General features: G+C 42.3%; 1 protein-coding gene across 1 annotated transcript in view; it reads right to left on the bottom strand.

Moving 5' to 3' along the window:
* Window positions 1–9,642, bottom strand: part of TMEM131 (transmembrane protein 131) — a 227,704-nt gene extending 218,062 nt beyond the window's left edge. The window contains exon 1 of the mRNA XM_025464690.3: window positions 9,143–9,642. Coding sequence (XP_025320475.3) covers window positions 9,143–9,341 — 199 coding nt within the window. The 5' untranslated portion in view covers window positions 9,342–9,642. The remainder of the gene's footprint in view (window positions 1–9,142) is intronic.
* Window positions 9,643–12,852: the final 3,210 nt, after the last annotated feature.

The raw sequence follows: 12,852 nt of genomic DNA, 5'->3' as shown, positions 1-12,852 counted from the left end.
TCCTTACTGACACACATTTTGACTTGGGTCCAAATGCAGAATACTGCCTAGGATCACTCAGAATTTCCCAAGGCTATGTGAATCTCAGCATACTAGGTAGAGCTCTTGACTCCTCCCTCTCTGAACCTGAGATACTACTTACACTTAACTGTATCACTCAGTAGTATGAAACCATCGTTAAGAAACAGTGGCAATTTTCTAAAAGTCAGTTAAAACAATGTGACAACTTTTCTTGCCAGAATGTTGAGGACTTAAGAGTAACAGCCAATGAGGGAAAGCTGGTACCCTCACAAAATACTGAACTGAAATATGAACTGACGGTTTTCTTCAAAGCCAATGTGTCAATATCTATTTTTTTAAATGGGAAGTAGAGAAAAAGAGACAGAAGGAACAGAGACTAGAAAATTGATGACTGATGTTATTTTTTAAAAGATTTTATTTCTTTGGAAGAAAAAGAGGGTGTGAGTGAAAGGGAGAGAGAGAATTTGAAGCAGATTCCACACTGAGCACAGGGCCCAAAATGGGGCTCGATACCACCATGACAAGATCAGGACCTGAGCCAAAACCAAGAATTGGACACTTAACCAACTGAGCCACTCAGGCGCCCAGTTCTTTATACTTGATAGATTATAGGAACTGCTCTCCATTTACTTATCTATATTTTATAACTAGTTTCGTTTTTACTATCAACATGAATTTTTTGTGAAAGTGAAAAAAGTTTTTCCAAACTGACCTCCAGACTGTATGTATAGAAAGACTTACTATATATTGTCATATTTTACTGGAGATTAAAACCATGTATTATACTATCACAAGCAAGGACTTCCCGGGAGTACTGACAGCCACAGAGGAATTGTAACCGAGAACAAACATATTTGAAGAGTTAAGGAAGAATTGACACCCAACATAGGGTTAATGATATGATTAAATGATAAGGCGTGCAAAGCAATTAACACAGAACTTGATACAAAGAAAGTACCTGATAAACACTAGCCATCATCATTAAGTAATTATAGGCATTACCAGAGGCAATAACCGCAAACAAAATATATTCCCAAATGGTGAAAATCAAAATTGTATAAATACTAGCTTTTCAGAAATATCTTTATTCATTCTGGTTCATTGTTAATTGGTTCTGGTTCACTGCCTCTTCTACCAAGAAAGGACTGCATTCACAGACTAGAAGACTTAATACTGTTTAGATGTCCAAACTACTAAAAGCAATTTACAGGTCAATGCAATTCTTATCAAAACCATGAGAGTACTTTTTGCATAAACAGAAAAAAAATCCTAAAATATGAGATTTAAAGGGATGCCAAACAGCCAAACCAAACTCTGAGGACTTACACTTCCTAATTTCAAAACATGTCACAAAACTACAGTAATAGAAAGTGTGGTATTTGCATGAAGAGACAGACCTATAGAATAGAGAGCCCAGAAATAAATTCTCATATATGATCACATGATCTTCATATAAGAGAAGGGTTCTTTTTTTTTTTTTTTTAAGATTTTATTTATTTATTCATGAGACACAGAGAGAGAGAGGCAGAGACACAGGCAGAGGGAGAAGCAGGCTCCAGGATCATGTCCTGGACTGAAGGCGGCGCTAAACCGCTGAGCCACCAGCGCTGCCCGAGAGAAGGGTTCTAAGACCACTCGATGGGGAAAGGACATCTCTTCAACAAATGGTGCTGGGAAAATAGGGTATTCACAAGCAAAAGAATGAATGTGGACACTCATCTTACATCTTATACAAAAATTAACTGTAAACAGATTAAGGAATAAAATGGAAAAACCTAAAAGTAAAATTCCTAGAGAAAACAGGGAAAAAGCTTCATGACATCAGATTTGACAATGTTTTCTCAGGTATGACATTAAAAGCACAAGCAACAAAAGCAAAAAATAGACAAATGGGACTACATCAGACCTGAAAACTTCTGTGTATAAAAGATTATAATCAAAAGAGTAAAAAAGTTACCTACAGAATGGGGAAAAAGTATCTGCAAATCATCTACCTGATGAGGAGTTCATAGTCAGTATATATAAAGAACCCCTCCAACTAAAAACAAATATAACCCAATTTAATAGTGGTCTAAGGACTTGGATACTTCCTCCCCCCCCCCAAAAAAAATGTAAATGGCCAACAGGCATATGAAAAGATTCTCAATATCACTTACAAAAATGAAAATGAAAACCACAATAAGGTATAACCTTACTTTCATTAGGATGGCCACTATAAACAGACAAGAAAAATAGAAGATAACAACTAGTGATGAGGATGTAGAGGAAATGAAGTTTTGTGAACTGTTGATAGAATTGTAAAATGGTGCAGTTATATGGAAAATGGTATGGCAGTTGCTTTAAAAATCAAAAATAGAACTACCATATGATCCAGTAATCCCATTTGTGGGTATATGTCCCAAAAGAATAAAAAGCAGGATTTCAAAGAGACATTTTCACTCCCCTGTCCAAACGGAATTATTTACAACAGCCAAAAGCCAAAAAATAAAAGCAATCCAAATATCTACTGATTGTTAAATAAATGGATAAACGAAAGCGAAAAAATGCTATACAACTACAACAGAATATTACTGAGCCTTAGAAAGGAAAGAAATATTGTCATATGCTACAATATGATGAACCTTCAGGATATTATGCTAAGTGAAATAAGCCAGCCACAAAAGACAAATCTGCTTGATTCCATTTATATGAGATATCTAAAGTAGTCAAAGTCATAAAAATGGAAAGTAGAATGATGGGACTGGAGCAGGGGAGAGAGAAATGGGGAGCTGCTGTTCAATGGACAGAGTTTCAGTTATGCAATATGAAAAAGTTCTGGAGATCTGTTCCATAACAATGTGAATATACTTAATACTACTGAACTGCACTCTTAAAATGGTTAGATGGTTAATTTTATGATTTTTAACAATTATATAGAAACAAACAAAACAGGTTTGACACTTGATCAGACAGACTTGAAGATCCTTTTAGACCTTAGGCATTTTTCATACTTTGCCATTAAGTGCTATATGCAACCAAATGAATCACACAGAGTTATGGCTTTTTAAAAATCTTTCTAAGGCAATCACACAAGAATGAAAGAAAAACTGATCTAATACTACAAACGAAACTAATGACTACCTAACCCAAAAATGCCTTCAGAAGAATGAACAAAGCATAGAAATGAACTTCTCTGGGAACTCCTGGAGCTCTAATGAAAGTCTCAAAGAGATTTCCCCACTGTCAAAAGCTGACACCACTACCAGCCTTTGGATTATTTCCAGTTCCTTATAATCAGGGCCAGTTTCTGAGAATAGTTCACATATCCAGACTAACTTGCCATACTAATCTAGAACTAAGCAATGGTCACAGAATTTAGCCTTAATCTTGACCCAAGAATATATTAGGTACTTCAATCATTGAGAACAGAATCAATAGCTTTTTTTTTTTTTAATAGCTTTCATTACCAAATATCTGTTCCCTAGATTATCCATTCATGGGTTTCCTTGGGTTTCTTTTTTAAGAATGTACATGATCCAAAATGGCCTGTGATCATTTCAATGGTTAACAAGTAAATAGTAAGAGATATGGATGTTTACAGTTGTTTAAAAAAAATAAAAAAATAAAAAAAAAAGGTCCACTTCTCTAGAATACTTAATACACTGCCTTTTTAAGAACTGGCAGTTCTGCTCTTTCCCCAACTGGTATACATCAAAATCTACTACCTTAAGTACTACTACCTTAAGTACTCATCCAAGATTATACAGTTGGTTCTTTTTTTTTTTTTTTTTTTTCTTCATTTATTTATGATAGTCACACAGAGAGAGAGAGAGGCAGAGACACAGGCAGAGGGAGAAGCAGGCTCCATGCACCGGGAGCCTGACGTGGGATTTGATCCCGGGTCTCCAGGATCGCGCCCTGGGCCAAAGGCAGGCGCTAAACCGCTGCGCCACCCAGGGATCCCCTATACAGTTGGTTCTAGGAACAGACAGCTTGGGATGAAATCTTGGCTCAACTACCTACCAACTCTGTTACCTTCAGAATACTACTTAATTTCTCTGTGCCTGTTTCATGATCTATCAACTGGGGTACATGAGAATCTGAAACCTTAAATTCCGAAAGTTCTAAGTGTGGTTTACATAAGTGTATATCACTCAGTTACAAGAAAAATCAACAGGCAGAGAAGAAAAAAGTGGTGTCCCCCTGTCTTATTACAGTAGAATTCCTAATGACACCAGCAATCATGGTCAAGGTTTCACTTGTACTCTTAACTCTCCACCCAGTCTCAGGTATAAGAGGGAAGATAAGGTCATTTGAGGTAAACCTTCATTTAAAACTGAATGCCTGCTATATACATACACAGCTGTTGACAGAGGTTCAAAAATTCCAGTCTGCGTGAAGAAAGGTCACCCGTTCGATCATTTAAGTAGCTAAATGTGTCAGAATGAATGACAGATGAGTAATAAAGACAAAGCAAACAGAAATGGAGAAAGTCCACAGGTGAGAACCTACCCCAAGGCTGCTGGGCTGGAGGGTGTGGGAGAGCGGACCAAGAAGGTGAACAGACGTTGACACCACTTGCTAAGGGGTCAAAAATAAGACCAATGTGGCAGAGAGAATAATCCTAGTATTAATAAAAGCCAGGGAACCGGAGGTGGTGTGAGAGAATGCTGCCCAGGATGGGTACAGTGCACGCTGGTGGCTGGACACACACGTGAAAGAAGGCATCCATCCAGTGGGAGGCTAACGGCTAAGGCAGGATGATAACCAAGAAGTACAAAGTCATGGAAATGAAGGGAGAAAGGTTCTGAGAAGCAGCTATCAACAGTGTCTGATGCTGCTGAAAACAGATAGGAGAAAATTCAGCCATAGAAAAGAGGCCTCTCCATCTGCCAAGGCCAGTCAGGAAGCTTGAGCCATATGCAGATGAAAAAGAATTTCTAAAATATCAAGCATTCAGCAATGATTTAATTTTTCCCTAAGAGTAGTTTGGCTTATTACTACTCCGGATGATAACAAATTAGATGATTTTACATCTATTCTCAAAGCTGATCTTTTTGGCAAGTGTCTATGAGGACCCACTGAAAGGATTATAAAGAGAAGGAAAATAGTCATTAACAAGAGAAAGAGGACACACTTTCTCCAACTACGGGATTCCAAAGCTTCTGGCGGAGGCAAACAGCTTTTCGTAAAAATAAGCCAACAAAAATTCATTAGTGAAGCAGTGTTAACAAAGTTAATATTCTACTTCCTAGGCTCTAAATTAAAGAGTAGCCATTCTACCACCATTCAAAGGATTAAAACACTTCACTCTTGAGAAAATCACTTTTAAAAATATTTTTACATTATAATCATTTGATTAGAAAAAAATGATTACCACTCCTAATTAATTCCACCATCCTCGGGATCCCTGGGTGGCGCAGCGGTTTGGCGCCTGCCTTTGGCCCAGGGTGCGATCCTGGAGACCGAGGATCGAGTCCCATGTCGGGCTCCCGGTGCATGGAGCCTGCTTCTCCCTCTGCCTAGGTCTCTGGCACCCCCACCCCCGTGACTATCATAAATAAATTAAAAAAATAAATAAAAAAAAATAATTCTACCATCCTAAAATAACTCTAATTACATTTTAATCTCTTTTCTTCTGGCCTTTATCACTAAGTATTTTGTTCATATGCTTTGTAGATAAAACACTTTGTATGCTCCTCCTCCTGCATCCGTCACAAATACAACTTAAAACACAACTTTCCACACAAAACTAATGTATCCAGCAAACAAATATAAAAGTCCTAATACAGATTATCAAACTTTGCCTTGCCATTAATAGCTAGTTAATACATGTGACACTGAAATGTGTCACAAACTAAATCATATTCCTGAAAATCTATCCAAGTTTTATATCTACTAGATACATAAAATGTAGCTTTTTATTTATAATAAATTAAAAGACAACCGTGCCTTCCAAATACCCATTTCACAGTGAAATTTTATTACCTGATATATGATGCTTTTTAAAAAGTTTTTATTTGCTGGTCACAACAGGCAGATTAATAAATCAAAGCACTACTGGGGCACCTGGGTAGCTTAGTCAGGCATCCAACTCATGGTTTCAGCTCAGATCTTGATCTTAGGGTCACGGAATTGAGACCCTGGGCTCCGTGCTCAGTGCAGAGTCTGCTTGTCCCTCTCCCTCTGCTCCTCCCTCACACACTCACTCTCTTTCTCAAATAAATAAAAATCTTAAAAACCAACAAAATACAACTAAAAATTGTATGTTTAACATACACATATCTTCACAATATATTTTTTATCATATTTTCACTACAAACATGTTTTCACTATTCTCAATATCTAGATCTTAACTTCAAGAAAAATTTTGACACCAACCCAGAGTAAGTTATTTGTAGTAATTATAGAAACTTCTACCTCTCCCAACTCTTTCAAACTCCTTTCAAACTGCAGAACACAGCCAAAACATTCTCAAAGGTCCTTTTTCTCTGAAATAATTATACATCCCCATTGAACAGTAAAAGTGGATGTTAAGATATAGGAATGTTAAGACATCTAGGATGTTAAGACAAGGAATGGCTCCTGCTTCTGACTTAAGGAAATAAACATCTAGTCCAAACATAAAAAACTGCATTCAGTAATGTGCTTAGCTATTTCTGCTGTTTTTCTTCAGAGATAGTTTTATTTTGTTTTGAAGATTTTCTAGTGAAATTCTGCTGCAACGGAGGAAAAATATACAAAACACCCAGAGAATCATCATTAATATAGCAAGGAAATCTTAACCTTGAAAAATTACTAGTTTATACTACTAAAATAAATACAAAGAATCCTAGGGTTTAAACTGACAAACTGAACTCCGCTACCTTCAGAAATCTGCCCAGGCTTCCTGGGAAAATGAAAAAAAAAAAAAACCTCAACAGCACATTTTGGGGGCAAATGCTGTATTTGTGACCCATCAGACGCCAAACTCATGGTATCACAATCATGTAAAAATCAATCTCATTTCTTCTACTTACTCAAACAAAAACAATATTGTAGTTTGATCAGCAAGAAGGCTGAAAGCACAGGCCATTTTTGGAGCAACCTTCACGGAATATTTGATTAGAACCAGATCTCATCTATGATGGGCAGAGGCTTATGTTCTGTATTAGTATAATTACCATCAATATCTTGACTTGCTGGTTTGTACATTCAAACTGTTCATACAGACACAACATGAGTCACAAAAGCTGTTTGATTCTGCAAGGACCACTGATGGATTCAAATACATTTTTTCATACTTTACACCCTGGCAAGTCATTCTCCTCATCTGAGCCTTACATTGGTGAGTATTAGAGGCGTTCACTAAACCTTATAAACTAAACAAATAGGAAATTAACGAGTATCATTTAGACTGACATTTCTCAAACAAGGGATTTGTTAACTATACACAGCATATGTATGGCTGTGGGGGAAAAAGCAGCAGAAGGGTAATATAACCTTAATGTTTTATGAGACTCAATCATTATTTTATTTCCCTGTGCTAATGGCCCATGAAGATAGTCATTCACTCAAACAAATGTTAAATCCCTACTATGTGCCTGGCACTCTACAAGGTAAGCAAAAGAACAGAAAGGCAAGGACACAATACCTTCCAAGGACTAACCTGAAACAAAAGGAGACATGCCATTAAATTATTGCACTCTTTTAGCGCTTATAGGACACCAACTGCATGCCAGACCGTGCTGGACACACAATAGTAACAATCATCTAAGTGCAGATCTGTAACCAATCAATGAAAAGGCTTGACTAGTCCTAAAGCAGCAATATTTTATTCCGGAAATACTCTTGCCTCTGTCAATTAATTCTTTCTATAGATAGCCAATTCTCTGAATTATTTCCATCGATGTTCACCCAGACTAAGGCTGCTTACAGTTAAATGAGAGAATGTAATGTGTGGAACAAAAATAAAGAAACCGTAAAGAGAGGCACATTTGTACTTTAACATTAACCTCAGTAACGATTGCCTTCAATAACGATAAGAAGCGACTTAAGTCATAAAGCAGAACACCAACCCGAAAGTTACTGTGGCAAGACATTATTTTCTTGTAGTAGCAGTTCAGTGTGAAGTGGAAGCTAAACAAGTTTTGCTTAGCTTTTTAAAAACCACTCACTTTTAGTTATTTCTTTGTGAAAGCTCAGTGACCACTCATTTCCCTAAGCTCAAAAAAAAAAAAAAAAAAAAAACAGGTAGTGCCAACACAGCTAGATGTTGGTCCTCTAGATTACAAAATAATTTTTAACCCTGTAGAAGTACCAGTTTTACAGTCATTCGATACTAATGCGCTTTAAAAAAAAAAAAAAAAGGAAAAGAAAAAAACTGGGGTTCAGACCTTAACTAAATTATAGATAAAGGTCTGTACACTAGAAATGATATTTGTTTTTAAACTCTTCCATATTAAAGATGACAGCCCATCTTAACAACCTAAACTTACTAAAGAACTACACAGAACTGTATTATATAAACAGAACTGCTCGCTGAAAACAATCAATACTGCAAAGCGGTCAAGGAGAGGGAAGCTGAAGAAACAAGAGTCCTCTCCCAGAAACGTTTGAACGAATTCAAAGTAAAATCTTGTGAGCTGTTTTGATCCCTTTCCACCAGTCTTGCGATGTTTTTTATTACATTTTTCGGTGTGCACGCCGTTATTAAAACCACAACTAAAGGGGGGGGGGGGGAGTGTCCTAAAATGTGACTATTAGCGGCGATCAGATCTAAACAGACGGCCCTCCGACCCAGTGGGCCAAGTGGCAAGAAATTACGAGAATTCAGGAAGTTTTGAAATGGCAGTGACAGGAGTCAAGGGGGAGCGGGGGCGAGGCAAGGGGAAGGAATCACGGAGGACAAGAGCAACTCCGTGCGGCCAACGCCGCGAGTTGGCATCGGAGCTGCAAGTTCCCGGCTCGGGACGGGGCTCGACCGAGCAACTTCGCGCCGCCCGCAGCTGCGCGCTCCGCCGCCCCCCGCGCCCCGCGCCCAGCCCCGCGCCCGGCCCCGCGCCCGGCCCTTCCTCCCCGCTCGCAGCCCGGCGGCCGCCTCCGCGAGGGCGCTGACAGCCGCGGGGCCGGGCCCGGGAGATGCCGGCTGGCTGACACCCACCTTCCTTCTCGGCCCGCGCCGCGGCCACTACGAGGCTCAGCACCAGGTGCAGCGCTCCCAGTAGGCCGGCGGCCGCGCTCCGGGGACCCCCGCCGCGGCGGGCCGCGGGCTCCACACCGGCCCCTGCGGACGTGGAGGCGGCGGCGGCGGCGGCGGCGGCGGCGGCTCCTGCTGCTCCTCCTCCAGCCCGCTTCCCCATCCCTGCCGGCCGGGGCCCGCCGCGCTCGACGTCCGGCGCGGCCCTTCTCGGCGAGGCGGCGGCGGCGGCAGCGGCGGCGCGGGAGCCGTGGTCCGGGCTCTGGCCGCGGCGCCGGGGGCGAGAGTGGTTCCGGGCCCAGGGCTCGGGCTCCGGGCGTGGGTCTGGGTCCGTGCGTGCGTGTGAGCGAGAGTGTCAGTCACGGCCTCGGCCTCGGCATCGCCTACGAAGAGTCGAAGCGGAGAGGCCACGGGTCAAGCACGGCGGGCGGCCATACTGGAAACGGGCACGGGCCGCGGGCTCCGGGCGCTGGCCTGCGAGGGGCGGGGCGCGGCCCTGGGCACCGCCCCCGCCGTGCCGCCACCTAGGGGGCCAGCCGGCCGGTCTGTCTGACCCGGAGTCCGTGGGTTCGAACTTCTTGTCCCGCTCTCGGAGGCCCACGGCGTCACCGGCCGGACAGGACGCGGGCAGGACAACCCCAGCCTGTCACCGCTGCCCCGCGTTGGAGGAGGAGGGAGGCAGGCCCGGGCCCAGCCGCCAGGACTTATGATGGCGGCTCACGCTTCGCAGAGGCGGTGACGGCAATCACGTGGAGACAGGGAGGCCGTGCCGCGCAGCCGCCTTGGGGCGTGGGCGGGGCCGGAGGAGCTGCGGGGCGCCGGGGGAGGCCGGTCCGCTGCTCTAACGCGGGAACTGGCCCCTTGCGCTTGCATCTCCGGTACTGCAGTGCGAGAGCCTTCCAGAGCGCTGAGGACGCCTCCGGACCTCGAGGCCCCGCGCGGAAAATCCACTCCAGTGACTCCTCTTGGTCTCAGCTCCGCCTTTCGGCCGTCTGAGGACACGCCTGGCCTGACTCAGTTCCTGGTGGCGCTGCTTGAGCCCTGGGACCTGCTCCATTCATCGTAATATCCTCAAGACACAGTACCCAGAAGCGCTGAATGGGATCGTCTCGCTCTTGGAATTGTGCCTGCTTTGCTGCAGGAAAACCCTTTGCTGTGTGTATCTAAAGCAGCAGTGACCCTGGACGGAGAGGGCAGATGGTTCTTTAGGAAAGTGCCCAGTGGCTAGGCTGCCTTTCTACGTCTTGAAATAATTCTTGAGACGCTGTGTACAGCTAGTTCCTGCGAGGCCCAAATCTAACGCCTTCTTTGGTCTCCTTCAGGAAGCCTTCTCAAGCCTTTTTCCACCTGAGCCCGAAGTTCTTGGTGGGCGTGGCTATTCCCTACACAATTTAAGTTCCTGGAGAGTCTCTCATTACTTGTCTTTCGTAACTTTCCGTAACTCCTAACTTGGTAACAATCTTAGTGACTTCCCCTAATTCCAGAGCCATTTGCTTATGCTTAGCGGTATTGGTTGAGTGAGTCCATATGTCTTTAAGGCTACGTTCACCCCAATATGTCTGAGAACTATAAAGGAAAGTAAGATCTCACAAAGACTTACAAAAGGAGCTCAAAGTGCTACCCTATGCAGCAGTCGTCTTTGTCAAGCAAACGCTTAAACTTTTGATTTGTAAATATATTTTTAATAGCCTTACTCCAGTGATTTTGAAAAGCAAATTTCTCTTCCTGAGTATTAGTGTTAAAATTGAGTAATCAAATCCTGTCCTTGATGTAATGAAGTCGGAATAATTATCTCTAACTTGGATCTCCTGTACTTGTGTATGTAAGGAAAGAAGGCTTTTTAACTCACTAAAGAAATCAAGCTCAAGGAAAAGTAACTGAGTGCCTTAGCTGTGTCTAAGTTTACCTTCCAACGTGCCGCACAGAGTTGGCCAACCCCGCCCCCATTACCGGGTTCAGGGCAGACAAGCCTCTCCAACTATGAAACGCTCAGGTTCTCTCACACAGGAATCAACCACATCCTCTGATTAGCCTGAGGCTCAAGAGCCACATGGGAAATAACTTGCATATGTCTATAATTGGAGCTTAGACATAATACAGACATGTTTGATCAGAGGCCAATTTCCCATGAAGCTAATGAAGCTTAAGTTTTAGGGCTTCTCTCTTACATAGGTTCCTTCCAAAGCCTTCCACCTAACTGTATTTATAAGCTTTAGTCTTGTTCTTAACGGTTAAGGTGATAATGGAAATTTGTTTCCCAGAAAGGACAAGAAGACTGCTGGGATAATAATAATAGAAGGAGGACTTAACCAGACAGCTTGGTAAACTGTTGGACACCTGAAGTTGAGCCACCATCAACCCATTATCCCCTCTCTCCCAACACTCATGTGCCTTGGGAAGGAGAAACTATGAGTTAAAAGAGAACTATCACCAAGGACCCTTCTGAAGTTCTTGATTAGCTCCAGACCTCCCTTCTTCCCTTTGAGGAATTAGAGAGACCTGAGCATTTGGCAGATGGAGGCAGGCTATTCATCTGGCAAAATTAAGGAAAATCTACTAAACCAGCGGTTCTCAATGTGCCATCCCCAGACCAGCAGCATCTGCATCACCTGAGAACTTGAGGGCCACCAATCTGTTTTAGCAAGCCACCTGACTGATTTTAGTATATGCTCGAGTTTGAAAACTTGATATAAGCCAGGAACTATAGGTTGTTGGGACTCCTCATCTTTTACTTGCTTTGCTCTCTAGCTAGATTAGTTAACTACTATTGGAAGCAGAGTTAAAAGGGACTCAGATGAATTGGGGCTTCAATCCCAGTTCTGCCTTTATTAGCTATATGATGATAGGCAAATTACTCGACTTTTCTAGCCTCACTTTTCTCTTGTGTAAAATGATACCTAATAAATTTGGGGAGATTAAGCAACATATAGACTATGTCTGGAACATAGTAGATTGTCAAACGTAGCCACTGAGTACTTATGTTTTCAAAACACCATATTAGGCACGGTGATAGTTCAAAGATCATTGATTTATACTCCCACTGCATTCACAAAATATTTAAGGAGGCTTACAAGAATACTTTCATTTAATACAAATATGTTTGAATTAAAATTTGAAATCAAAAGGAGAAAACACTGTTGGAAGTCCCCACAGCTCAACCTCACTGGCTCCCTAGTTTTCTGCATGTGGTCTACTGGTATTGGACACTACCTATGCTCTTTCAAGTCCCAACCACCAGACCTCACTGTGTCTATTGCTGGTCCCACCCTGGCATCTCATAGACCTCTTAAACTCACATGAACTCCTAATCTCCACCAGTGCCCTTTATTCACAGCTTTTCCTATCTCCAGGGCAACTGCAACTATCTAGTTGCATAGGCCATAAACCTAAGAGTTATTCTTTAGTCATCGCTGTGTACATCCAGAATCTAGCCACTTCTCATCACCTTCATGTCACACTCTGGCATGAATCGCACCGTCTTCTGCCAGAAATTCTGCAAGGACTTAGTAACAGTTTCCCATTTCCAACTACTTTTACGGTAAAAGGCATTCACTCACAGCACCTGCCTAATGGAATGCTGTGTTATACTTCAACGGGTTCAAGTCAATGGAAGCTGATAAAGGACTATGAACTTTGAGTGACCCCTAGGCCAGACCCTTATTAGACCTGACTGA

The sequence above is a fragment of the Canis lupus genome, chromosome 10 (assembly GCF_003254725.2).
Source record: "Canis lupus dingo isolate Sandy chromosome 10, ASM325472v2, whole genome shotgun sequence".
NCBI classification, from domain to species: domain Eukaryota; kingdom Metazoa; phylum Chordata; class Mammalia; order Carnivora; family Canidae; genus Canis; species Canis lupus.
This window is presented reverse-complemented; position numbering and strand designations above follow the sequence as displayed.